Source organism: Mesocricetus auratus, unplaced genomic scaffold (assembly GCF_017639785.1).
Source record: "Mesocricetus auratus isolate SY011 unplaced genomic scaffold, BCM_Maur_2.0 Super-Scaffold_100013, whole genome shotgun sequence".
In the NCBI taxonomy this organism is placed as follows: Eukaryota; Metazoa; Chordata; class Mammalia; order Rodentia; family Cricetidae; genus Mesocricetus; species Mesocricetus auratus.
The window spans coordinates 12,604,477-12,632,292 of NW_024429196.1; the positions used below are offsets into that span (position 1 = coordinate 12,604,477).

At 39.8% G+C, this 27,816-nt stretch overlaps 1 protein-coding gene across 1 annotated transcript in view; it reads right to left on the reverse strand.

Annotated features, from left to right (window-relative positions):
• Positions 1-4,583: 4,583 nt before the first annotated feature.
• Gpr158 (G protein-coupled receptor 158) overlaps positions 4,584-27,816 on the reverse strand; it is a 345,101-nt gene continuing 321,868 nt past the window's right edge. Inside the window, exons 8-11 of the mRNA XM_005082690.4 lie at positions 20,653-20,791; positions 14,478-14,583; positions 9,690-9,836; positions 4,584-8,954 (exon numbers count right to left, since the gene is read on the reverse strand). Coding sequence (XP_005082747.1) covers positions 7,479-8,954; positions 9,690-9,836; positions 14,478-14,583; positions 20,653-20,791 — 1,868 coding nt within the window. The 3' untranslated portion in view covers positions 4,584-7,478. The remainder of the gene's footprint in view (positions 8,955-9,689; positions 9,837-14,477; positions 14,584-20,652; positions 20,792-27,816) is intronic.

A 27,816-nucleotide genomic window follows, 5' to 3' on the forward strand; every position in this document is an offset into this window, starting at 1 on the left:
ACACAAGGCAAGAGGAAAGGTGTACCTTGCTGTAATGTTTCCATGCTTCTGGGGCCTTCACCCTTGGTCATTACATGGTTACAGGTGACTGCACAGACCGGACACAATCAGAGACAAGGATGACAGAGCCTGTGTGTGTCTGAGCTGCAGCCTACCTAGCTTTCCAATGTTCCAAAAAATGGGTCCTGACTGATTTTTATTAAGTGATTCTGAAATTGAGTTTTTTTTACCTTGGTGCTCTTCTTTTGTTTATTATTTTATGTGTATTAGTGTTTGACTGTGTTTATGTATGTCTGTGCACCATGTTTCTGCCTAGTATCCAAAGAGGCCAGAAGAGGGCATTGTATCACCTGAAACTGGAGTTATGGATGATTGCTAGCTGTTATGTGGGTGCTGGGAACTGAATCCAAGCACTGGAAGAGCAACCAGGGCTCTCAACCACTGAACCATCATTTCATCCTGTGACTGTGACTCAGTGTTCTTAAACAACTATTTCCGGTTTTCTCATATACTAAGAAGTACTTTCCTTTTGGGATACCCATTAACTTTGACTTCATCCCAATACATAGAGCTGTTTCTTGTACTAAATTTGGTCTGGGGACCACAATAGATCCAAGTTCTTCAACTTACTGTACATAGCAAGTACTGGAAAAAGCACAGTCAAATTCACAAGTTAAATCATACACCATATGGATGTAGAGCTGTTAGTCTTTAAGATTTAAAAGGGAGAAAACTATTTTTCTTGATATTTTAATATCTGCACTATGTTGAATATTTTTATGCTTTCAATCTATTTTTTTCTTATTGCCAGTAAGTTGGGTGTGCATATATGTTTATATGTAACCTATATGTTTTGGCTCACACACATATTATTTATAGCTATCTAGCATGTATGTTATGACTACATCTATATAAAATTCTGTATAGCAAAGCTTAGACACATGGGTGAAAACTCTAGTTAGTCAACTATCAATAATGTTTATTTCAGCTATCTCATTTCTCAGAAAGTCTGTGCCTAGCATGAAAGTCTTGGCGGATCCTCTGTATAGAGCAAGCCAAGGCTCAGTTTTCCAGTGTTCAAGCAGTCAAACTGCTACCAGCTAGTTCCTACAGCCTGATAACATTTTTTTTAATCATTTTTTATTTTAATTTTAAATAGCTTGTTTCACATGTCAATCCCAGTTCCCTCTCCCTCCCCTCCTCCCGCACTCCCCTTCCACCCTCCCTCCCACCCTATTGCCAAATCCCTCCACATAGGGGATGTCTAGAGTCTATCATTTCACTCTTGGTAGGGTCAAGGCACTCCCCTAAGAGTCCAGGCTGAGAGAGCATCTCTCTTTGTGCCATAGGCACATGAAGACAGATTGTATACCAGGGATAGACACTGATCCACAGCTCAGAGCCCCATAGGTTGCCCAGGCCTTCTCACTGACACTCACATTTGGGGGGTCCAGATCAGTCCCATTCTGGCCTCCCCACTGTCGGTCTGGGGTCCAAGAGCACTCCCCTGTTCAGATCAGCCGTCTCTGCTGGTTTTGCCAGCCCATTCCTTGCCAATTTGCTCATCACTCCTCTCTCTCTGTCACTGGGTTCCTTGGGTTCAGTTCAGTGCTTAGTTGTGTGTTTGCCTCTGCTTCCATCAGTCCCAGGATGAAGGCTCCCGGATAGTTATAGACATCAAGTTCATTATCAGGAATGGGCATTCGAGGTGGTCCTTCCACTATTGCTTAGCTTGCCAATTGATGTTATACCTTTAGATCACTCGAGGTCACTCTGGTGCCTGATCTGTCTTCGATCCTATGATTCCCTCTTCCCCCTATTTTACCCCCACCCCCTCAACTTCCTGTTCCCCCATGACCAACTCCCTTCCTCTTTACCCCCTCTACTCTTCCCAGGTCCCACTACCCCCCCCCTCGCCCTGTTCCCCATCCATTCAGAGGATCTTGTCTGATAACATTTTAAAACTTTTTATAACATGTGAAAATATCTTTTAAAGTCTGAAAACACAGACCATGGCCTAAGTTTTAGCATTCTTTTTCTGGATTCTGGCAAATCAGTACTTATAAAAGCAGAGAGTTAAGATTACTTTGGCTTAGTTATAAACTTAGGATTTCCTAAAACCTGGTAGATTGTTAATACTGAACATGTGGTGTCGTCAGGTTCTGTCTGTCCTTTCACATGTATTCTCAACAATGATTAGAAATCAAATACTTTAGTTTGGGAAATATTTATTGAATTCATGGAAAGGCTAAAATGGGGATACAGCAATGAATGAAACAAACTCTAGAGTCCTTAATTTACCCACGATTCAGAGAAGCAAGCAACTAAATGACAAGTGAGTGCAGTTAGAGACACAGATGACTTCTTGAAAAGGCCTAGAAGGCAGAGGACTCCATCTGGTCCTCAGAGACATAAACATGTATGCTATTGTTTGAATAGAGCAAGAAAGCAAACAGGCACTTCTAGTTCCCTGGGATTGCTCCTGTACATTACTAGCCAGGTATGATTTTTAAGACTGCATTTGTAGTCTCATTCTTTTCAATGTCTGAAAAGGTCACACTCATATTGAAGCAAAGATGTTGAGACAGAAAAGGGAGAACTTGAAGTGGGTCAAAGGAAAGCTACAAAAGTCATGGAAGAAATAAGTCTCTATTATGTCTTAGGACAACGTGTAATTTTTCTCTTTTATCCACAACAACAACAACAAAACACATTTATCATTTCTGTTGCTGATTGAATTGAAATAGTAGTATGTTCTACACAGACTATCATGAACTTTTTATTCTTGCCTTGTTTATTTTTCTTCCTAGATTGTGACTATTAATTAACATAGACCTTATCCTATTTTTATCTTTCATTTTAATTTGATTAGACACTTTCATTTCTGGAACTTTATAGCTTTCACACCACATAAGAAGAGAGAAAACTTAGAAACCCATTTAGACATTCTATTATCCATTTTCTACACAATTAACACTGAATTTGAACACACAATGTTCCTGAACTTGGCCTTGTGCTTTACTACAAACAAATGTTTAAGGAGAAAAATAGACAAAATTGGAGCAATGTTATTTTGGTCTTTGCAAGCATTCTTGGGGAAAGAATGCCATATACTACATAACATCCTGACCATCTTTCACTTTTCCAGAACTTTATGTGTAATGGGATCATTTGCTGATAGGAATACTTTACTGAAGAATTTTTAACAGGATCTAACTATAGAACAAGAAACCAGGACCAGCACTATGAATGTACATGTGAACAATAACACAGATATCCCCTGAGCAACTTCACCAGTAACTGTCGTGAATTCATCTCCTTTACCATAAGAGAATGTACTATAGAGTTGATCTTCATTACATGTTAACTTTTGTGTTATCCCCTGATAGGCGTGTTCAAAGAGCTGTAGTCATGGACTCCCTGGACTCATTTGTGGTAGGCATCGCGTATAGAATGCACATGGTGTGAACAGATGGGAAGAGGCAATGGCTGATCCTCATTTAAGAAAAGAAACTCCGAGCTAAGCTGTGGGTGCAGCTCCCTTCTCTGCCCTCTTGACACTTGCTTCTTTTTCTGGAGTTGTTTGGAACTTCCAGTAAGAAACAAACTGTTCTGACATGAGCTCGTAGCTGCTGCATCCATTTTCAGCCTAGTACTTCAAGATCCCCACAGCATGGACAGCAGAATGAACAGGTTCTCTCAGGGAGGGAGTGTAAACCATCTGATGTCATTACAAATGACAACAAATATGGATGCTTTCCACAGCTGTTTAATTATTTAGATTCTTTCTTTACATAAGGATAACAAAACATTAACAACACATGAAGATGTGAGTTTGATGTAGTAACAGTCTTGCCATTTCCTACCCAGGCCCTCGTCTTACCATCTTACCGTTACTCTCACTAGTCCTCTAAATGGTCCAGGTGTCTCATGTCTCTTCATTCACTGGGATGCATTCATCAGAGGTTCTTAATGATTCCTTTACACTATGACTTGACCACACCCTGCTTAAAGTTTTTGTTAGCATCCAGTACAGTGGGGAAAAGCGGTATTTAATTGAAACACACCTTGCAAGACCATGCCCAGTTACCTGTTCAGCTTTACATTATCCCTTTTGTACTTGTTGTTTTTCTGGGATTTAGCACCAGAGGAGTTGAATTCCCCTGACCCTATAACTTAATATGCTCAACAGATTGTATGTACATGACTGGATACTCTCATGAGCTGAATGCTCTTAGAAGCCTAATTTACCTTTATATTGTCATATCTTATCAGAAGAACTGGTGTATGTATTGGATAAACAAATAAGTCTAACTGAATGATAGAAACTTTTAAAAATCACAACTAGTCTTATGGGTTTTACTGGTACCAAGTTATCACCCTTTTATTTATAGTCATATTGGCCTAATTACTTATTGCCAAAGATAGGCAACAAGAAAATCACACACACCATGCACGCATGCACACACACACACACACACACTCACACACACACACAGATCTAATGTCACAGATCTTTATGTAATTCCTTTGAGTAAGTTGAGTAAATATAGTCAAATTTTGATAGATGAACACACCAATAATTTTCATATAAATGTTTTATTGCAGAGAAGTTATAGTTATTTACATGCTGCAACACATCACAACATAAATTTACCAAATATTTCATGGTGGGATGCTGTAGATTCAGATAATATTTTTAGAAGAACCACAGGTTAAGTGAAGAGACTTACAGCTTTGTTGACTCTACAACTCTCGGCTGCTAAATGCTAGAAGTCAAAGGCAGTGTGTTGTCAATCCTACCTATCACCACTTGCATGCAGAAACCTAGGAAGCAAATACAAGACAACTGTCGGGTTTCAATCCATATTGCCACCAAAGCTTACAAAGGGTGGGGTAATAATTTATGTTGTAAAGCATTTAATTCTTGCATAAAATATACACTTCTATTAAGACTGATATAAATCTACTTATTTATAAACCCTGGCTTAAAACAATGACAGGATGCAGCCTGCACATGCATTGAAAAGGACAACCTAGCAAATGTTTGTGAGACCTTCACATTATATGCACTTTCAATTGTTCCCATCCTGGTAAAAGGAGCTTCCAGAACAACGGAGTTCAATTTCTTTTGGTGATAGGTAATGAATATGAAATGCTAGGAAAGACCCTAAGCATTGGTGATGATTTGTGATTGTGGAGAATAATCAATGGGGGAGGGCTGTCACTAAGGTATAATTTGGCAAATCTTCTGTAAGCCACATGTCAACCAGGATCATCCTGAAGTGCAGTAAATCCAGTGACAGGCGGCTACTGAATTCTCAGAAGTGAATCAGGTGCTAACAGATCTCAGACACAAGTGAAACAAGTAGGTGAATCTAGAAACTCTAAACTGAGTTCACAAACACTCCTCAAGGTAGTGTTCTAAAGTCATCTAGCAGATAGGCTTTGATTGGAAAGGAGGGGATGATATAAATGAATGAAGGCAGCAGTTAAAAATAAAATTTCTATAGCTCTCCAAACCTACCCCACCAACCTGAGTAATGCATGAAGCAAGCAAATGGGTGATGGCAATTTATGCATGGCTCTGCCAACTCTTCAAGTGCTTGCTTATTCCTGAATTAAAAAAAAACGCTGAGAAAAGTTTGATGATAGATACAAAGAATTCTGTTTCTATCTTCCACTGAGAGTAAGAACAGCCTTGTATCTACCTCCTAACTCCTTCTCCCCACGTTCCATCCTGCTAGCAAATTCTCCTTGTTGCTCACCAAATGAAAGAATGGTTCCTTTGGCTGGAAATGTCTTGGCCAAATAAGCAGTTGTTCAGTGTTTGTGATGGGAGAAAGACAAGCCTGTCCTGTAGCTCTAAGTGATTAATCTTTATATAAAATGTGGCAGGACTTTGGAATTTCATTTCAAGATCCTTAGAGTTAAGTCAGCAACTCAGGATTTTCAAGCTCGGAATCAGTATGGAATGCAGCAAGTTCTATGATATGCTTCAAGGATTTGGAACAAATTTTATGCTTTGCATTTTGAGCTAGGCAGCTTGCAATAATAGTTTACAGGACTTCTAAGGTCTGCTGCTGGGGAGAATGAAGAACCCATAATGCCTCATGGGTTTTGAGTGAATCAGGTTATAAAATTTCTTTGGGATTTGAGTCCAGCAAGTTCTATACCTAGGTGAAGCAATGAATAAAAGTTTATGAGAATAAATAATTTAAGGTAATTTAAAATATTATATTTCCAGTATGCATAATAAAAATATATCCATACAATGATCTTGATGCTATCATTAATTTTTCTCTTTATAAAAATAATCCCTTGAAAGTGCTATTAGGAGCTACCTTTCTGTGTTTGTTGAGAAAGGCAATTTCCTGGACCTGCAGTATGCTTTCATTCCTAGAGTTTCCTTCTTCCTTTGCTAATAACGCACAGCATAGTTTCCTCACTTGGCTTCTTCCTTAGGAAACATTAATATGAAATACTGAAAGAGTTCAAAGGACAATGCATTAGGATGGTCTAGCTCTGACTTGGAACAAACAATGGATAAGTTGTCCTTAACCTACTGAGACATATGACTAAGCAGGACCATTTGATCTCCAAGATTAATAAAGCTTCAGGGTCCCTACAAGAAGTGCAGAACAAGTAAACTCAAGTTATATGAAAAAATTAAGACATTATAACAAACCATGATGGGAAATAATAGAGTCAAATCCAACTTTATACTGTATGAAAAAACTATGGTCCAAATTAAAAGTTTTCATCATAATAATTATGACTTCCTAAGCCAGAGAAAGCTTATTGTACTCCGGAATCAACTATAGTTGGTAGATAGCAGGTATTTGATAGTTTGCAATGACAATTGAGTAGCTGTGGATTGCATAAATGTGCTGTGTCACATAATATCAAAGTTATTTGCAAAAATTATATAATCTGGAATGCTTGAATATGAGACACAACAATGTACTGAAACATACATTTTAAGAAAATGAGAGCAATCATTTATATAAAAGGTATTGGGGTGCATTAAGTTAGCAGTGCTACCAAGGTTAAATAGGTAAAGTAGGTCTTTTCAATCAGCTACATAGAATTACAGTCACATATATCTAAGCTTTCTCCATTTTAAAATCCATGCCTTCATCTTCTGTGCCTCCTGGTTAATCTTTCTTAGGACCATTCAATCCCATGTGTAAATACTAATGGAGCAATGTCCCTTAAGCAAGTTGAAATGCCAAGCTTTCCTCAGTGATGCTCTGGGAATGGCTTTTCTCGGCTGAGCCAGACTTCTTCCTTGGGACACACAGCTGCTTCCAGCCTTCTCCAGCCTATGCCTTCACCTCACCACACCATGTGCCATACTTCCCCAGGCTGACAAAAATTTTGTTGGTAATTTTTCATTTTCAGATCTATTTTCTATCACATCAGGGATTACCCTTTTTCTTTCCAGGCTGCTATACTTCTAAAGTGTCCCAGACCTCCTATTTCCGAGGCCCTGCTATCTTATTTGCACTTAGAGTTGAGGAGGCAGGTAAAGCTACACTTCTTTCAGCATTTGGTTGATCTAGGGTCTCAAACTCCCAAGGACACACTTCTGCTCGTGATGTTAATAGTTGGTGGGAGTTATTACTTGAGTTACAGGAGCCGGGAATGATGCCCCCAGAGGAAGATGTCTGTTTCTCCTGGTCTCCCATTCGGTTGAGATTTTCATTCTCTACTTTTGATGCCACGGCTTTGGGGGGCAGTTCTTCATGCTGCCCAGCACACATATTGGTTGTACAGAGCTGACTTCTGTTCTCCTCTCTGGCTCTTCCTGGGAGAATGGGAGTCTTAGAAAGCAGTTGATTCTCATCTTCCAAAAGGGACTGACCTTGGCTCTCCCAGGGGCACACCTCTGTCTTGTCTACATTCTTTTGGTTGAGTTGGTGAAGACCTTCAGCTGCCTTGGGCTTGTGGTGGGACTTCTCCTTAGAGGATGAAGCTGGGTTTTGCTCCACTTCAGAAGCTGCAATTGATACGTGTTTCTGAGCTTTTGGTTCTGAAGGCACAGGACCAGGGGTCAGGTCATAAACCTCCCAAGGGCACACTTCTCCAATGTCAAAATTGTCCTTTATCTGGGTTGTGCTGGGGCTCAGGTCAGCATTGGCAGTGGGGACGTTGACCCTCTGCTGTTTCATAATTCCGCATTTCTGAGGCTTTCTTAGCTCCTCCAAATGATTGGAGTTTGGGAGGCCGGAATCTTTCATGTCTGTGTTATCCGGATTTGAGTACTTCCTGTTTGACTCTCTATCTTTTGGCAGAGGTTTCTGGGACTTAGATCGGTCTTCCATACACGAAGTCTGGGTTTTCCCAGCCAGCCCTAGCGTCTTCTCCTTAGCACTTGCAATGACACTGAGTGACTTCTGTAGCATGGACGTGCGCGGGTGCCCAGGTTTCTTCTCTGAGCTGAGGTTGTGAGCACTGGCTGACTTGCACACCAAAGGCACCGACTCTGTGGACTCTGCCTCACTGTCTTCTTTGAGCTTCTGTGTCAGTTTTTTACTTGACAGAGACTCCAATGTCGAATTTTCCGTGGCCTCCTCCTCCTGGCTCTCCGTGGGTAGGCTGCTAGACTCTTCTGTTTGGTCTCTCACATGGTCGTAAGTGCTGTGGGACTTCTTGAGAGAGAAGACTCGGTTTTTCAGGGACTCCTCCTTGGGTCTCCCTGTGTTTCCCGAGGACTCAGCCGGGTTCTTTCGGACAAGACCTGACCCTTTGGCTGCACTGTGATCTGTACCCTCCTTGTCCTCCTTGGAGCACTGCCTGCTGACAGTCTCTGGGATCTCGGTGATCCGCCTCATGATGGACCGGCCTAAGCCCTTCTTGGAGCACCGCTTTTTCTGTAGGTGGGGGTTGTTTGTGATCATCTTCTTGCGCTTGTATATTTCTAACTGGGCATAGAGTTTTTTCAGCTCATCCTGCCGGAACAAGAGGACATTCAAAGAGGCACAGGTTTAGTATTGCAGACAGAAAATACCTGACTGGAGCTTATCAAAACAAGATTGAGCTTTCTCAGACCACCAACATCCCCCTGTTCTTAACTTTCTTATAACTTCATGGGTTTTTAAATTTCTTAATCAACCTTTGAACTTTAAGACATGAATTCATAGGTTTCACCTTTGCTTCATTGAATTTTCAACTTGTGTGACCAGGACTGAGTCCAGACTATATCAAAACCCATTACCCTAAGAGCTGCTGAACAATAACCCTGTGGGGTGCAATAAACATTGTAGGCATTGGTACAGTCCTTACTGATACTAGATGAACCTGGCAACAGCGGTCCAAAGCATTTTCTTCCTTCAGAACCTGATCCATTTTCACACATTATATTAAACAAGGCAGTCTCTCTGCTCACAGGTGTTTCTTCCCTTGTTAAAGCATGGTATGCCCACATGCCAGTCAAGGGGAGAAGTGTGGCCAAGGCAAATGTGAGAACTGAGACAGTTTTGTGTAGAACAATTATACCATGATTCTGCACTGTAGTCTTACTTCAAGGATGCCTTCACTCTCACACATACATTCTCTTTTCCTTTAAAACAGACAGAAACACAGGTGTGCATAATATGCCTCAATCCACACGCTTGCTGGCATCACTGGCATAAAGTGAACTATGCTGACATGCTGACATAGACAAAAGGCCCCTCTGTCCTTACCCGAATGTCTTCTGGGTCTAGGCTGTGTTCACTCCAGGCTGAATTAATACTGCTGTTCAGGTAGGATCCAGAACGACCCATGTCCAACTCATCCTCATATGCTTCTGTAGCAATGTCATCACGGGGATTATTGCTTGAATGTGAAAACTGCAAAAGATATTCAGTGTGAGCTGTAGCCATCAACCCATTGTTAGATAGCACAACATCTTCTAAGGTTCTGATGCTAATTTAATTTTCTTCATCTAGATAGACTTGTCCACTCAACACTTACCAATGATTTGCAGTTCTGTTTGTAATTGGCTTTCCCTGGAATGTGCTAGTGCTGTTTGTGAAGTATCATCAACTCTGTTCATTATTTGATCCCAACTTTACCCTTGTTTCTTAATTAGGATCCCAGTGTTAATTTTTACTCATTTCCCATAATGTATTTGCTTTTTGAAAAAGGAAATAAGTAGGAGAACCACAAGAAAGTCTCCCTTAGAGAAGCAATTTGTTGTATTTGTGTATGGATAAAAACTGTCTTGATATAATATTATATAATACAAAAAGTTCTGCTTCAGTGAGAATCTATTCATCTATATAGATAATTAGCCCTAGAGAAAGGGATGTGACTTTATGGCTACTTCATGTACGGCTACTTTAGATAAAACCCAGGGGACAGGATATGTGATCCCAGTCACACTTTAGTCATCAGTGAGCTCTTGAGTAAGACATGGGACTCCTACAGGGCACAGTATCATCCTGCTTAACTGCATCACACCCAGACGGCATTTAAATTAAAATTGAAATTTAACTGACACCTGAGATTTTTCCTCAAGCACATCATTTTTAACCAAGCTCTCCCTTTATCACATTTTGATTAGTTTCATGTGCTATTGTTTGGTTTTGTGTGCTTGTCTGCATTTTCCTTAGGTACTGAAGTCAGGAAGAGTGCCTTTGATGAGTGATAGAAGGCAGCAAAGAGAGGCAGAACAATCTAACCACACCTTAATCAATATGTAGACAGTGTTTTATGAAAATTGAAGTAACAGTTTATAAAGCAAACATGGTTTCTCTTGTTCCAGATTAGCAATAGTTCAAATTTTTCTTTAAAAATTAATAGATCGCCAGGCAATGGTGGCGCATGCCTTTAATCCTAGCACTGGGGAAGCAGAGGCTGGTGGATCTCTGTGAGTTTGAGGCCAGCCTGGTCTACAGAGCAAGTTCCAGGACAACCTCCAAAGCAATACAGAGAAACCCTGTCTTGAAAAAAAGAATTAGTAGACCATGTAGAGACAGCTCCGCCAGACTTGGACAACTGCTACTGATAGATAGTGAAAACACTGATGCAAAGGAAAGCAAAATGGAACTTGGGTTTGTGCACAATAAAGTGTGTGTTCAGTATTACTTGGGACTTCAATCTTGTGTAATTTTCAGAGTGAATTTATATTTAAATTTAAGAAATAATTTCTTTTATGGCATGAAGGCTTTTAAAGATAGTTCTCATCAAACAACTAACCTAGTCAGCTGTGCTGGTTAGTTTTTATGTCAACTTGCCACAACTTAAAATCACTCAGAAAAGATTCTCAGTTGAGTAATTGTCTTTTGGGATTGGTTCATGGGATATCTTGGCTATTAACTTATGTAGGAAGGCCTCTACTGCTGTGGGTGTCACCATTCCGCAGGCACTGGGTACTGATCTGTAGAAGACTAGACAATGCTTGATGAATTGAGCAGCATCAATGCATCCGTTTTTTCTCATCTCTTGACTATGGATGTGATGTAACTACTCACTTAGGTACTTGTCTCAACTTCCCCTTGGTTGCAATGGGCTCTGGCTAGGAATTGTAACCCCTTCTTTCCTCAGGATGTTTTAATCACAGCAACAGGAATGAAACTAAAACACCAGTTATCCATGTGTGCATAATAACTCGGGAAGCAGCAATCTTCCATTTAACAACAATCTGTGATTTGTAATTAGAACTTATTGAAAAATTATGGTGACTAAACCTTGCTTTCTCCCCTTATCTGTGAGACCCACAGGCACCATAGACTTAAAGATATGAGTGGTAAATATGGTAGTGTAGAGACCCAAGTCTCACAAGGTACTGGTTATACCACTTAACGAACAGAATTGTTCTCAATCAAAATCCCTGACACAAGTATAAGCTCAAGAGTAAGAAGGTGGGGCTGTAGCTAAGTGGTAGGATCTGTGCTTAGTATGCTCAAGTTTTATTCCCAGCACCATAAAAATCAAACCCAAACAGGCATTTGTCAGATGTTATACATTTCCTGCTTCATCCTTTTTCCTTAAGGCTTTATGTGCACATGTGTGTACATGTATACATATTTGTGAATTGATAGGGGATGTACTGTATATAAATGAGAGTATGTCTTTCTGTCTGTGTGTGCATATGGATGCCAGAGGCATGCTGTTCACCTTATTTTTTGAGACAGAGTTTCTCACTAGCATAGAATTCTCTTAGCTGGCTAGGCTGTCCGGCTAGCAAGCTGCAAGCCCCAGGAACCCACCTGTGTCTGACTCCTCAGCACTGGGATTACAGTTATGTATCATTACATCTGACTTTATATACATACATACACACACATACATATGTATGTATATATATGGATTCTGTGGGTTTAGCTTAAGTACTCATGGTTGCATGGCAAATACATTATTGACTAATGATTTTCCCAGCCTGCATTAAACTTTTTTATTGACAAATAATCTTCCATTATAAAGGTGCAGCATGTTTTACTTATACATTTATCAGCTGATAAACATCTAGATTGTTATGAAAAATGGTGTTGTGAATATTCATGAGTAATATTTTTGCATGATAATAGATCTAAATTCTCTTGCTAGTTCAGTAATAATTTATATAAGGAACAGTCCAAGTATCCATTAATCTGATAAATCTATATTTTGTATGACAAAGTTTTAAAGAGCTTGGATAAACTACAGTAACAAAGTGACCTCTGAAAACAGTGTGATCAGTTAACATAACTCAGGGGGAAGTAAAACTGATACTTTATTGTTTATAATTGTTTGCACTTTTGAATCAGGTTTAACCTAAAGGTTAAATGTGAGAAGTGAGTTGAAGTCAGGAGTAAATGTCAAGAAACCACAACTCTGGGTTTATGGGCTGTAATACCATATTTCTCTGTACAACAGAAGAGTCTTGATAATAATTATAATGCTGTAACTTGAATGATCTACCGTTAGCCCAAACTCCAAAGTCATATTCTTTTATTGTGAGACGTTTTACTTCAGAGGAAACTGAAACTAATCAGAATCTTGGTAGTACACAGCTAGTTAAGGTGAAGAACCATGTAGAGTCTACATGGCTGAGTCCTGGAATGCTTTATCCACTTCCCTTTGTAAGCCTGGGTAGTCTTAACCAACATATACCACAATAAAGGCTCCTCTATACATAATATCATGCTCACTTTTTTCTTTTTTTCTTTAAATTAGAAACAAGCTTGCTTCACATGTCAATCCCAGCTCCTCCTCCCCTGTCCCCCCAGCCTTCCCAGCCCCCCACCCAATCCCCACTCCGTTCACCAGGGAGGGAGAGGCCCTCCATGGGGGATCTTCAGAGTCTGTCATTTTGTTCATGGCAGGGCCTAGGCCCTCCCTCAAGAGTCCAGGCTGAGAGAGCACCCCTCACTGTGGGATGGGCACTCAAAGTCCATTCGTATGCCAGGGATAAATACTGATCCATTAAGCAAGGTCCAATAGATGGCCTAGGCCTCCTCACTGACACCCACATTCAGGGAGTCTGGATCAGTCTCATGCTGGCCTCCCAGCCATCAGTCTGGGGTCCAAGATCTCCCCCTTGTCAGGTCAGCTGTTTCTGTGGGTGTCACCAGCCCAGTCTTGACCACTTTGCTCATGACTCCTCCCTCTATGTCACTGGGTTCCAGGAGTTCAGTTCAGTGTTTAGCTGTGGGTGTCTGCCTCTGCTTCCATCAGCCACTGAATGAAGGTTCTAGGATAGCATATAAGGTAGTCATCAAACTCATTATCAGGGAGGAGCATTTAAGGTAGTCTCTCCACTATTGCTTAGTTTGCCAGTTGGTATCATCCTAGTAGATTTCCGGAAATCTCACTAGTGCCAGAACTCTCCTCAAACCTATAATGACTCCGTCTATTATGGTATCGCTAATCCTGCTCTCCTCTATTCTTCCTCATACTCATTAATTTTATTTACACAAAAATTCTCTGATTTTTTTGCTACAAGGTTCCTCTGAAGGCGAAAATAGAGAAGAGGTTCTTAGCATGACAGCTCTTTAAAAATTCTTACTGGGCAGGAGAGATTACTTAACCATTAAGCCTAAACCTAACCCTAACCCCAACACTCCACTCTAACCCTAACCCTAACCCTGACCCCTAACTCCAAACTCCAACCCAACCCCAACCCCAATCCCAACCTCAACCCTAACCCTAAACCTGGCTAGGCTCACAACCAAAAATAAAAGTTGCTGATATTGCCAGCTTCAACAAGATTGAATTTGAATAAGTTAAAATGATTAAGAGTGAAGTAGAAATAAAGAATATTTGAAAAGGGACTAAAAGAGATAGTGGGTTCTGGTATAAATTAAGGTCCTCAAAATTTTATTTAAGATGTTTAAGAAATTCCTGAAGAAACAGAACCTCACTTTCCTCAGGAGAAATATCAGAGACAACTCTTGCAGAATCAAGAAAATCCCCACACTCCCGTTGTTCATAGTGACAGGTACTTTTAACAGAAGTAAGAACTCCACAATTGTCTAGCAGAAACAAATGCAATGCTAGAAGAATACCTTTGGGATCAAAAGTAGCCCGATGGTGACTGTCACAGTCAAGTGAGTGTGTGCAAAATACAGCATCAACATCCAGTCAGACTGAAGTCTCGAGGCCAGCACAAATCTGAAAAGAGAGTTCTCTATATTAGCAGTTGAGGTAGATATTTCTGCTTCAAAGCTAGCATGTTTGGAAACATTTCTTCTCAATGTACTTAGAAAAACAAAAAGGTTGCTTCTATAGCATATATTTTCATCACAGTTTGGCAGGACTATAAATTTATTATTTAAGGTTGTAAGTACATGTAGAATATGCTAATACTTCTATGTTGACATGTATTGATATCAAATACATATTGATTCTACAAAGGCAATGTAGCACATGAGTTCAAAGTGGAAGCCATAGACCACAGTTTGGGAAAATTTAGTTGCACATCATGCCTGAATACATTCTTATAATGTTCCTTATTTTATAAATATCAGTTGAAATGAAGGTGGGAAGGAGGTATTAATTATTTACTTATTTGTCTCAAAAACCTTAAACAGTGAACAATGCGGTGGTAAATAAGTCAGTATACTAATAATTTTTGAGATGCCCCCGTGTTTATTTCATTCTTTATTTGTGGTGCCGGGGGGGGGGGGTCAAACTCCTCCATGCGGTATAAACTCTTTTCACCTCTGAGAAGCATGGCCAGCAAGAGAAACCTTGTGTTAAAAAACTGTCAAATTGTCTTATATAATTTATAATGTGATATTTGCAATAACTCAATGAGGTGTCCATAAAGCTCTTCTTCAAGCTGGCAGGAGGATTTAATACTGCAGTCTGCTCTAGAATTCCTGTCAATCCACAGCTGCATGCACAAATGGAGCTCTGTTTCAAAGGACTCATCCCCCTGCTCAAACCAGGGGCTGTTCTTATAAGGTTTTATTGTAATTATAATCCCCTTTCCACTTTCCCCATAGACTGTATATTCCCCAATGCTCATATGCCATTTTACTGCATTAGAAATGGAAGAATTACAATTTTATTCCAATGTCATAAAACACACAATTTTAAAAGTAGCATACTAATACATTTCATATTATTAAGATTTATTTTATTGTTAATTATGTGTATGTGTGAGTCTGTTTGTGAGTATGGGCATATGTGTGGAGGAATGTGTGGAGGCCAGAAGAGTACATTGGATTCCCCTAGAGCTGGGATTATAGGACAGTTGTGAACTACTCAATGTGGGTACTGGGAGCAGAGCCCTACTCCTCAGGAAAAGCAACAAGTGCTCTTAACTACTGAGGCATTTCTTCCCAAGGGTTCACATTAAAATTACAGAACAAACATATTAATGACTGAACATAACTGAAACAATTTTAAAATCTATAAGGTACCACATTCATTACAATTTTGCTAAGTAAATTAATATTACTAATATTTAAAGCAAAGGTGTCATAAAGGGTATTACTTCCTCATTTCTCATCTCCTTCCTTTTACGACACTGAGCTAAAATAGAAGCTCATGATCATTCAAAATGGAAGGTTATTTTCTCAGCCTTTTGGGGATGTGAAAAACCAGACTCACAGCATATGTGTACATGCAGAACATTGATGATAGCTCACATGTTTGTGGTTGTTCTAGACGGCCACCTTCTCTAATTCCTTTGTGAGAAAAGTGGCCTTCCTTCCCTAGCTTTGAATGTACTTAGCTTGTACTTTATTCAAAGGCAATAAACTTTTTGACATGATCTGTTTCTTTGAGTCATGTGAAATTTTCTTAAACCATTGTAATGGGACTTCCATACTAAGCAATGGATAACAGTCTCTGACGCATGTGTGATACAAATATTTGCATGCACATTCATGTGTATAAATATGAATGATGTGCCCCAAAGAAATGATACAAACCCACCCAGTCATTTTGTAGGCATTGCAAAACCTGCCAAAGAAAGGCACATGAGTGGAAATGGATTTGTGCCTGTAAACATCCTTTTGTAGGAAAAAATCCTATTTCTTATGGAAACAAAGTTGTTCTACATAGCAAGTTTCCTTCTGCATCTTGAAGGATGTAGTTTATTTATTTTAGTAAGTTTTCATTTTAAATGAAAATTGTGACCTTCTGAAAAATTAGTTTGAAATAATGCTGACATTAATTACTTTCAATTTAATGTGCCCTAAATTACTGCCAGGTTGTAGCTCTGGCTGGAAATACCTTGACAAAAGCAGTTTACAGTTGTTTTAAAGCTTCAGTTTTAAAATGGTATTTCAGCTTTGCAAAAAATTGACCTAAAATCCAGGAGCTTAGCAATATTTGAGAATGTGTATTTCAAAGTAAAGCAAACAAAAAAATTTTGTGGATTCCTGAAGGATTTCTTTGTGCTAGCTCTAAAAGTCAGTGAGGGATTAAAACAGGCTGGGAGAAAGACCTTTGCATACTTACCTCTACAGATTTAGTCCTTTGATATTTGTTTATTTTTGTAATCTCCAAATTTAGTAAGAATGAAAGTAAATATATGTATGGTAAATTTCCACACACATGTACTATATATACATGCATAAAATGTCATGTTTGAAGCAGACAGACAAAACTCAGGTGTCATACTGAAAGCATTTCTCTCTTAAAATGAGAACTTTAGTCAACAGTATTTCATTTAAAAAAAGGACTAAGTGGATCTTGTTGATATAAAATTATTTCCATTGCTTCTCTTCCTGGTGTTTTATAAACATCAGAATTAGTGATTTAAAATATTATTTCTATTATTTTCCTCCACCCATGCTCTAAATCAGTGTTATATAGATTTCCTTTCTAGAAATACAGATTCCAAAATTTCCAATGTATTAAACACACACACATATACATAAAAATGCCCGGCGTAATATACTACTGTTATCAGTGCTTATCTTTGGGGAGTATGAATGAGGGGTTTACTTCTTTCTTAACTGTTTCATAATTTTCTGTAGTGACTATACATTGCCTTATTACTAAAATATCTTTAAATTTTATCTAAGAAACAATTTAGTTGTCTGTTAATGAGAGGACCTGGGCTAGTTCAGATTTACAAATCCATTAAAATTCATATTTGGTATGGGACCAGAGAGAAAACATCTAAAGCAGATAGGTACATTCATGAAACTTCTTTGAACTTTTTTAATTTGAGCAATTTGTTTCTATGAAAGCTGGCAGTTTATTGTAGGGTAATAAGGTTTTTTCGCTCCTTAGTACCGTTGTGATTATAGCAGGCCTGGTAATTCACCTATGAGGGATCTCCTGGTAGGCTTTTAACTATGTGGCTTGTGAACAAAACATTTGACTTGTAAATGGTTACAGAGAAGCAAATTTGTTAAATTTTAAAACTTACACTCTTGACCTTCTGTAGACTAGTAACAAAAAGTGACTTCACTTGGAAGGTAATCTTTGTCTTTATTCATAGGACCACACAAGGTCTTTGGTCTTTTACCACATTCTGGACCCAGGGCATTCTCTCTCAGATCTAGGCATTCTATTCCAAGTGAATTGAAGAAGTCTCCCTCCCTTGGCTTACTTTAAATCTCATACTCCATTCTTCTCAGTTTTCCAACACCTTTTATTTTCTTCTCATATTCTTTTTTCCACCTTTGCGCTGCAGCAAGAGAAAGCTGGGCCAGTTCCCCAACTCCTGACCCGATGGGGTTTCCAGGGCTACTAGACAATAGGTAACCTTTTTTGGTTAAAAGTTTAAGCACTGCATCTGCCTGGAGTCCCAACTGCTCTTGATATCATCAGTTTCTAAATGGAGAAGCTAGTATTTTCTGAGAGACAATCACACGGAGACACTTTCACACATTCCTCAGCCTCCTATCCCACTCCAATTCCAGGCAAGTATAAATGACAGCAGGGAAATGATCCCTACCGCTTTCATCAGAGGAAAAATATTCAACTTTTCCAATTACAGTCCTAAATGTATCCTTTCAGTATTTTTCAAGTATTTAGATGACTTTTTTGTTACCATTAAAATGCTAGGATTCCTTTTGCTATCTGGTTCCTGCAATTTTCATTTCATTTTTATTATTATGCACAAGAAAGGACTCAAAAGCCACATGTACACTGTTTCGTGTGGCTACTCTTCCTCCTCCCTACTCCTCTGCTTAAATGTTTCTACTACTCATTTTTCCCAGCTTAGCTATTTATATTAAACTACAACATGCCCGCAGAAGACAGCAGTGTTTGTGCTACCTCCAAAGATCATGCACTGGCTGTTTTTGTGTGTCAACTTGACACAAGTTAGAGTCATCAGAGGAAAGAGCATCAGTTAGAGAAATTCCTCAATGAGATCCAGCTGCAATGCATTTTCTTATTTAGTGATCAATAGGGAACAATCCGGTGTACTGCAGAGGGTGGTATCATCCCTGAGCTGCTGATTCTGGATTCTATAAGAATGTGGGATGAGTAAGCCATGAGGACCAAACCTGTACGCAGCTCTGAACCATGGCCTCTGCATCAGCTCCTGCCTCTGAGATGCTTCCCTGCTTAAGTTCCTGCCCTGACTTCCTTAAGTGATGAACAACAATGTTGAAATAAATCCTCTCCTCCCCAACTTGCTTTTTTGTCATGGTGTTTCATTTCAGCAATATAAACCCTAACAAAGACAAATTGGTACCAGGAGTAGGGTATTGCTGTGACAGACCTGATCATGTTTTTGGGAAGATTGTTGAAGCACTTTGGGCTAGAAACACCATTGTGTATTGGGATCGCAGTGGGATGTTTCCTGGGTACTTGGAAGATAATATTGAGAGCAGTGCAGAGGATGGAGGCCTGGCTTGCAATGTTCCAGAGTGAAGTTTAAAGAATCTATCATGGCCATTTCTTATTTTGAATTAAAATTCTGTGGTTCTGGTTAGTTGGGACTGAAGAATCAGCTGTAATTAACAAGATACCAGAACTACTAAAGCAAAACTTTGTTGGGATGCTTGATACTTGTTGGCTGGAAATAAGAAATTAGTGGTGATTAAGAAGAGACCAGCATTACTAAGGTGAAGTCTTCTAGGATTTGTTTCCTAATAGCACAGAGAAGCTGTTTTCCAGAGGTAGTCAAGGTTGTACCTCAGGCTGGTAGCCAGACTTGGTAATGTCCAACAGTCACCCAGGTGATACTGGTTTTGAAGGCATTCAGGGGTCATGGAGAACAGTTGAGGCTTGGCACCATGAGAGGCCAGGAAAGGCCATTGATGGCGGGTGAAGGTTCAGGACTGAAGGGGCCATGCAGAGAAGTTGAGTGTTGGAACCATGAAGAGAACCTATGAGAGGCTATTGGTGAAAGTACAGCCCAGTTGCAGCAGAAGACACCAGCACCTTGGAGATTCAGGTACCATGGAATGACCACCATGAACAGCCGCAACAGTTGAGTGGAGCCAGCTTGAGCCCAGAAGATAAACTGTGTGTACTACAGAGGGTGGAGGCAGAGAAGTGACCCAAGCCCTCTGCAGGAGTCCAGCAGGTCATGAATGGCATCCAGATATTGGACATCAACTTATTTATACTGTTGGAGTTTGGCTTGGCTTGGTTCAGATTATGATGGTTCCCTTGTTCTTCCCTCCTGAAAAGTGGATTTAATTCTGGTTTTTTAAAAGTCTCCCACCGATGAAAGACTTGAACTTTTAAAAGAGATTGGATATTTTAAAGAGACTGAAATGTGTAAAGACTGTGGGACTTTTAAAATTATTTATGATTTTAATGTGAGGTCTTGGGGATGAATAAGAAAGCAAGGGGTGTGCCTTAATGGTGATGTGTTTGTGTGCCAAGTTGACAAGGGGTCAGCTGTGCTGGCAGATTTTGTGTGTCAGTTTTACACAAGCTAGAGAGGAAGGAGCCTCATTTGAGGAAAAGCCTCAATGAGAGCCAGCTGTAAGGCATTTTCTCATTTAGTGGTCAGTGGGGAAGGGTCCAGTCTATGGTGGGTGGTGCCATCTCTGGACTGCTGGTCTTGGGTTCCATAAAAAGCTGGGTTGAGCAAGCAAAGGGAAGCAAGCCATTAAGCAACTCCCTTTCCTGGCCTTTGCATCAACTCCTGTTTCCAGGTTCTTGCACTGTTTGATGTTCTGTCCTGACTTCTTCAAGTGATGAGCACCAATGTTGAAATGTAAGCCAAATAAATCCTCTCCTTTACAACTTGCTTTTTGGTCACGGTGTTTGTAGCAGCAACAGAAACCCTAACAATGACAGATCACTTACCTAATTGTATGGAATATAGCCGTGATAATGAGCTCATTGTGAACTGCAACAGCCATGTATCGAGGCTCATGAAATGCTGAAGGGACTGTTCGAACTGCATAGCAGAGATAAACGCCCCACAAGAGGAATAAAAATTCAGCTGTGAGAGGAACAAACAATTCCCCATTAGTTTCATAGGTTAAAAAATAGAAAATTTAACTTCTTTAACATGGTTTATTATTATAGGTTCATAATCTTAGATGCTTGCAAAGTTCCATTCACATAAAGATACAGATACCATACATTTAATCTTTAAATTTTATTCAGTGCACATGTTTTTCAAAGGTATCCTCTGCTGTTGCCATTGTTTATAGAACAATGGATAGTCTCAAGATTTTCCTAATATATGGCCTTCCCCGCTACAATTACTGTGAAATGATTTTCCCCATTCTCAATTCAAGTTTATGGTGTTCATAGAAATCTGGGTCCTAACAAAGTATCAAGACAAGAAGCCTACACATCTTCTGGAAATGGAATTTCCTGCTGCAACAAGCCCAATTCAGAGAGTAAAAATAGCCACTGTCAGTGCTGTGGGAGCACAGGTTGCTAAACACTCAGTGACATATTTTCCAAATAAACATTGTTTCTTCACACATGACAGAAACCCTGTCTTTTGTGGGTGGAGTATGGAAAGTGCCATAAAATCTGCAATCACCTTGTTGGATATTTGTTGCCAGAGGGGCAAGCACAATGTATCAGCTAAGAGTGTCTAAGTCTGAGCCTGGCTCTCCCCAACTCAGCATAACCTCAGTTATGTGCTATGAAGTTTCATTTCTTTACCTGGAAAATGAGACTGGTGAAAGTACATACTTGGGGGATTATTTGCTAACTAGATGAGCTAGCATGCACAGAGCACTTAACATAGTTTCTGATTCAACTCAAGTTTTTCTTCATACTAAAATCCTTAATTGTCAGTTTTTCAAAATGATCATTGATCCTTTTAGCTGTTGTTTTGATAACAGGTCTTGCTCCAGTCCAAATTGCCTGAATCCAGGGATTACATACTAGTGACACCACAGTCCGTTTGAACACTGCAATTTGAAGCCACTTTGACTTCATCTCTCTCAGTAACATGACCTTACTGGAAAATAGCATCCAACTGCTAAGAGGGATCGCTCTCACGTGGAGACACCCTGCGTACTAGGTCACCCAGATGTGACCTTGCACCTGAAATGCTGCTCTCTATTCAAAGCAATGACTGTCCATCCACACACCATGCGGTTCTCTCTGCCAGCACTTCAGCTTATTTCTAGCAGAACCTAAACATTAGACAGTGCTCCAATTACTGAAAATCCTTTAAATAAACCAATCTGCCAGGAGCTGTGCTTAAAAGCCTGGCATGGACAAAAGCCAAAGAAAGAAAATAAGCTTCACTTTAAACCCTCAGTGAGATTTAAGGTAAATCCGAATTAATCAGCATGATTGCTGCTGGCTATGTGTGTGAACCCCATCTCCAGCCGTTACCAGGTGTAGAGCATGAAATAACACCACCGTCTTCATAGTATCACACGACCTTTGTCACTGAGTCTGAAATTGCAGAGTTCCTTACAGTCTACATATTAAGCACTCACTTATATACAAGGCTCTCAATGCTCACTGCCTGAGCCTCTCTTGTCTCTATCACTGTCTGCTTGTTGAATCTACAGTGTAAATTCATTCATCACAGCCAGGGCAGGCAAGATATTCTGAACTGCCATTTTAATCTAACCAGAATTTACATAAGTTTCTGCCAATGGTTTTGGGTTAGCTTACTCACATCTCTCCTGAAAAATTTGCTCAAGTCTTTGAAACACCAGAAAATATTCCTGCCCCCAAGAGACGATTTGCAGGTCCTCTTGCAGGGCAAACATATTCTTGAATTTAAGATGTTTTGGTTGCTCACTTTCATGTTCAGTACTCACACTGCTTCATGCTTGTTTTTGTCTATTTACATCTTAAACTAACTTCTTTTTTTTTTTTTTTTGGGTCTGGTCTCTGAACAGCCATGCATTTGATAGGCATCAATCAATCTCCATTCAGAAAGTTCGAGTGGTTCACTATTATTGTCTACATTCTTCATCCTGCCACTCACCACTTTCCATAGCATGCCTTCATAGAATATGCCCAGTGTCCTTCCCACCTTGCTCCCAACATAAGCCCTCTGAGCTCACCCACTGTCTCTTCGTCCTCTGAGCACTACAGAGATTGATCCTGGGACTGGAAAGATGGCTTCAGGGGTAAAGGTGGTTGCCACAAATCTTGGCTGTGTGTGTTTAATCCCTGTAACCCACAAGGTGGAAGGAAAGAACTGAAGCCTGCAACTTGTCTTCTGATCCCCACGCCTGTGCAATGGTGTGCGTACATTAGCCAGTGATAAAAAGATCTCCTTCTGAGTTCTCATTTGCATTATTGATCCCACGGAAAATTTCCTCTTACTCCACATTCCAACTCTTCTTTCTCTTATTTTATAAATGCTACATTTAATATTTTTGAGACATTCTATAAGGCTACACTGTATTTACATAATTTCTCCCCTTTCATGTCTTCTAATTCATCCCATGTCCTCCCTCTCAAAATCATGACATTTTCTTATATGATTTCTGTTTTGCATATATGTGGGTACATGCACATGTGTGCAACACGCACACACACATGTGCGGGGATACACACTCAAAACTTAGTGATCCCAATTAGTGCTGCCCGCATGTACAGATGTGTTTAGGACTGACCACTTAGGATTGGGCAACCCATCAGGAGGCTCATCCTTGAAATAAACTGATTCTCCCTCTCTAAAAATTCACAGACTATATCTCTTCTTCTATGTGTAGGGCCTTGGTAAGTTTGCTCCTACCCATGTTGACATATCAACTGGTCTGGTTTTGTGGCAGCAACAGTACTGCTGAGCATTCTAAAGTGCAAAATCAGACATTCTTTCACAGCAGTCACACTGGTCCTCCAGCCCCTGCTCTTCTGCCTACTCTTCCACAATGTCCCCTTGAGCCTTTGGTGTAGGAGTTGTGAGGCTAATGCCTCATTTCAGGATGGATATGACAGTTACCTACTCACCCACTTAAAATTCTTAAATACTTTTCAAATGTCCAATTCAAGTTCTACCCCTATCCCTAAGCTTCATGAAGATATGCTAAATTTTCTTTCCATTAATACTTTATAATTTCAATATAGATAATCATGTCACACAATTCATAACAAAATTGTTCATGTCCCACCCCTACCCCCACTCTGGTTCTAGGAAACTAAAACCCCACATGTGCCCTGAAAGCACTCTCCCTTGGAGCCATATCTCTGAAGTCTTCTGACTTTTTCTGTTTTGATACCAACTTTTTTGATTTCCTGTGTAACCTAGGCATGCTGTAAACTTGCAATCCTCTTGTCTCAGAGTCCTAAGCAGCTGGAGATTCAGGTGGACACCACCAGGCCCAGCTAAGGCCTTAGTCTTCCTAGGCTGATTGTTTACCCCCACCCTGCGTTAAGTGATAGCAGCAGCACTGAGCCCCACACACGAGTTTCAGTAGTATTTGTTGAACCGCATGACTTTAATGCTATCCGCTTCATTAGAGATGCAATGTTCTGTTACCCGACACTCCATCTAACATCGCTGGTTTTGCTGAAGCAAATAGGCAGGAGGTCTAGGCTGGAGCCCGTGCTGCACTGTTTGTTCTGTTTGCTTACACCCGCTATCAGAAGCAAACAGAAACTTAGAAGCACTCTTGCAACTGGTTAATTTACAACTAGTTTCATCTGACCAACTAGATGATTGGACTGTGACATGGACCCTCCCTCTGGACATTCTGCAAATACGGCAGGCATCTGGTGTTGGTTTGCTTTTCCTCCTCCTCCTTCCCCTTTCCCTCCTCCTTTTTGTCTGCCCATAAAACTTCTGTTCTGGTTCCTCTAGGGAAGCCTGTAACCTCCTTTCTTGCTGATGCTTCCTGATCCTCGAACCTCCTTTGCACAGGCAATCTCTGTTGAATTCGATTTTGCCTCATCTTTTCTTTAGCAGGCCTGTAAATGATCTAAAAACTAGTTTAGTATTGTTATTAACAATGGTGACCTCTACTTATCAACACATACAACATGTGAACTATTGTGTTTGACAAGAGTGTGAGATGCATAAATACTTAACAAGTGTAGCACACAGTAAATACTCTGCTGCAGTTGAAGCACTCACAAGTAGCTGGCTGATAAAAGTACCATTTGCTGCCACTCCCTGCAGTGTTTTCATGGATCGCCATAATGAAGCTTTTTTTTTTTTTGTTTAATTAGGATGACACAATGGAGAATTACATTTAAAAACATAAGACAAAATAAGGTTTCTCATAATAGCTAAGCTAAACATTAAAATCATTTCATTAGCAGTATCAAACAATACACTCTCACTTAAAAACAATTTATTTTTCAAAGTACCAATTAAATTAAATGTGATATATAAGAGTTGTGCTTAGACAAAAAAATCAGTTTCATATAATTAACTTCAGACTAACACTGCAATTAGTAGAGAAAATATACAGATGTTACTGAATTCTGCAGATATTACGTGGGAGTTGAAATATGTGCTGGGCTTCTGCTTTCAAAAATAGTTTCTTGTGTTAAGTGATTCTACAGGAGGAAGGAGTGTTGTTAAAATAGGAATAGCCTTTATATTTAAATATCTAAATATGGTTCAAAGAAAACTGGGGTAACAATATTAAAGTACCATGGTCCTTAAAGATTAATAATCAGAAAAAATTATTCCAAGCTGCTTTTTCAAAAGGTTAGGGAAAACAGAGAAGAATTTCTATCAGTTCTGTGACACCAAAGATGTCCCTGCTGTGTGATCTAAGAACCCCCAGAAAGGCTAAAAGGATAACAGCTTCAAAGTAGGAATACTGATCAAACTGTGGTGCGTCTTAGCCGAGCTTGAGCGGCTTCTGTGTTAAACAACATGCTACCCCTGTTGGCCATATCAAGTGATTTCAAATGGGAGAAATAAATACATAATTAATAAAACATCCAGATTTTGTTTCCTGAGTGTTTCTTTTAATGCCCTCTTTCCTCTCGAAATCTGATTCTCTTAGAATAATTTATGATCAAAGTAGAAAGCATTTATGACTGCCAGGAGGAACCCAGAGTGGACAGCTCAGAGGTCGTTGTTAAGTATAAAACAAAACAGCATCAGTCATTCTTGAGATTAAGGCTGGGGAGATGTCTCTTTGGTTAAAGCACTTGCCACACAAGCAAGTGGGTAGGTGCCCAGATCCCCAGAACCAACTTAAATGTCTTGTAGGTGTGGGGGTTTTACCTTTAATCTCAGCCTGACAATCAAGGCAGACAAGAGATCCCTATATCAGGAGCAAGCTGGCTTGGTATTTGACAGAGAGACCCTGTCTCAATGAATAAGATGGTAGCACACTGAAGGGAGATTCTAAACATCAACCTTGGGCCTCTAAAGCATGCACACACATGCACACACACACACACACACACAAACACACAAACATGCACATGTATCCCTTCCCACATACATACCACGCTCATAATCATGAAAAGAAAAAAAATCTTGAGATTAGAGATTATCTGAAATTCCACGATAAATGGGGTTCAACAAATACAAGAAATTTGTATTTTGACTGCTTGTCTGCCATTCCTTTGATTAAAATATGAGGTTACATAGGTTAAAGGAATGAATGTGGCTGCTCTAACACATTTTTAAAGTTAGAAGTGGCTACATGTGACTTGTAGTGAGGGAGACTGTCTACATGGCAGGGAAGTAGTGTTTGGTGGGCTCCTGATATTCTAGGGGTCCTAACCTGGGTTTATTAAGTTTTATTAAGAGAAGCACCTAGAAACAAGGAAATATTGCAATACATTTCACAGCTGAACCAAGGAGGCTGGAATGTCCATACTCTGTAAGCAAGGAACTGCAAGCCTTAGCAGAACTATAGGATTTGCCTGCAATAATCCTACCCTGTCCACAGGTACTCAGTGAGCAGGAGTGCCAGCCCTTGGATGTTGAGCAGTGCTCTCTAGATTATACCCCAGATCCAGGTTTCCTTTGGCTCTGCTATTAATAGAGGAATAGACAGAGCATTCCAAGTGGATCTACCAACCACCAGTCACTTGTATGTTAGAAAAATTAATATTTTTAAAGTTGAGCAAATTGTGGTGATCAGAGTCCCACTCAGAAGGATGTTTGTGTTCTCCACTGATCTGATTTCATAGCCTACATCTGTTGAATGTGCCAAGCATTGTGCTAAATGAATGTTATAGGCTAACTATGCTTTTGAAAGCTTTATCAGAGTAAAAGTGGCTCCTTAAGAAGTCTGGAGAAGAATTTCTGAGTGTCAATTTTCAAGCTTGGGTTCAAAGAATGATGGGAGTGATGAGGAATAATATGGGTATCCACACCAACACTAACAGTCTATGTGGCTATCCATACAACACTAACAGTCTATGTGGTTATCCACACAATGCTAACAGTCTATGTGGTTATCCATACAACGCTAACAGTCTATGTGGTTATCCATACAACACTAACAGTCTATGTGGCTATCCATACAACACTAACAGTCTATGTGGTTATCCACACAATGCTAATGGTCTATGTGGTTATCCATACAACACTAACAGTCTATGTGGCTATCCATACAACACTAACAGTCTATGTGGCTATCCATATAACACTAACAGTCTATGTGGCTATCCACAAAACACTAACAGTCAATGTGGCTATCCATACAACACTAACAGTCTACGTGGCTATCCACAAAACACTAACGGTCAATGTGGCTATTCACACAACATTAAAAGTCTATGTGGCTATCCATACAACACTAACAGTTTATGAGGTTATCCACACAACACTAACAGTCTATGTGGCTATCCACACAACACTAACGGTCTATTTGACTATCCACATTAACAGATCAGATTGGTATCCACATGAACAGTAAAGGCCATATATTGTGCAAATGAACACTGACAGAGATGTGGTGACCTGACTGTTTAATTCTCTTGCTCACCCATTACTAGGTAGCTCTCTGAATAGTCAAACATGTTCACCTGCACTTCTACTTAATTACTTCCCTTTCCATATCTCTAGAACTCGGATCAACTTTTTACACCATCTCTTGTATCTCCAGTGAAAAA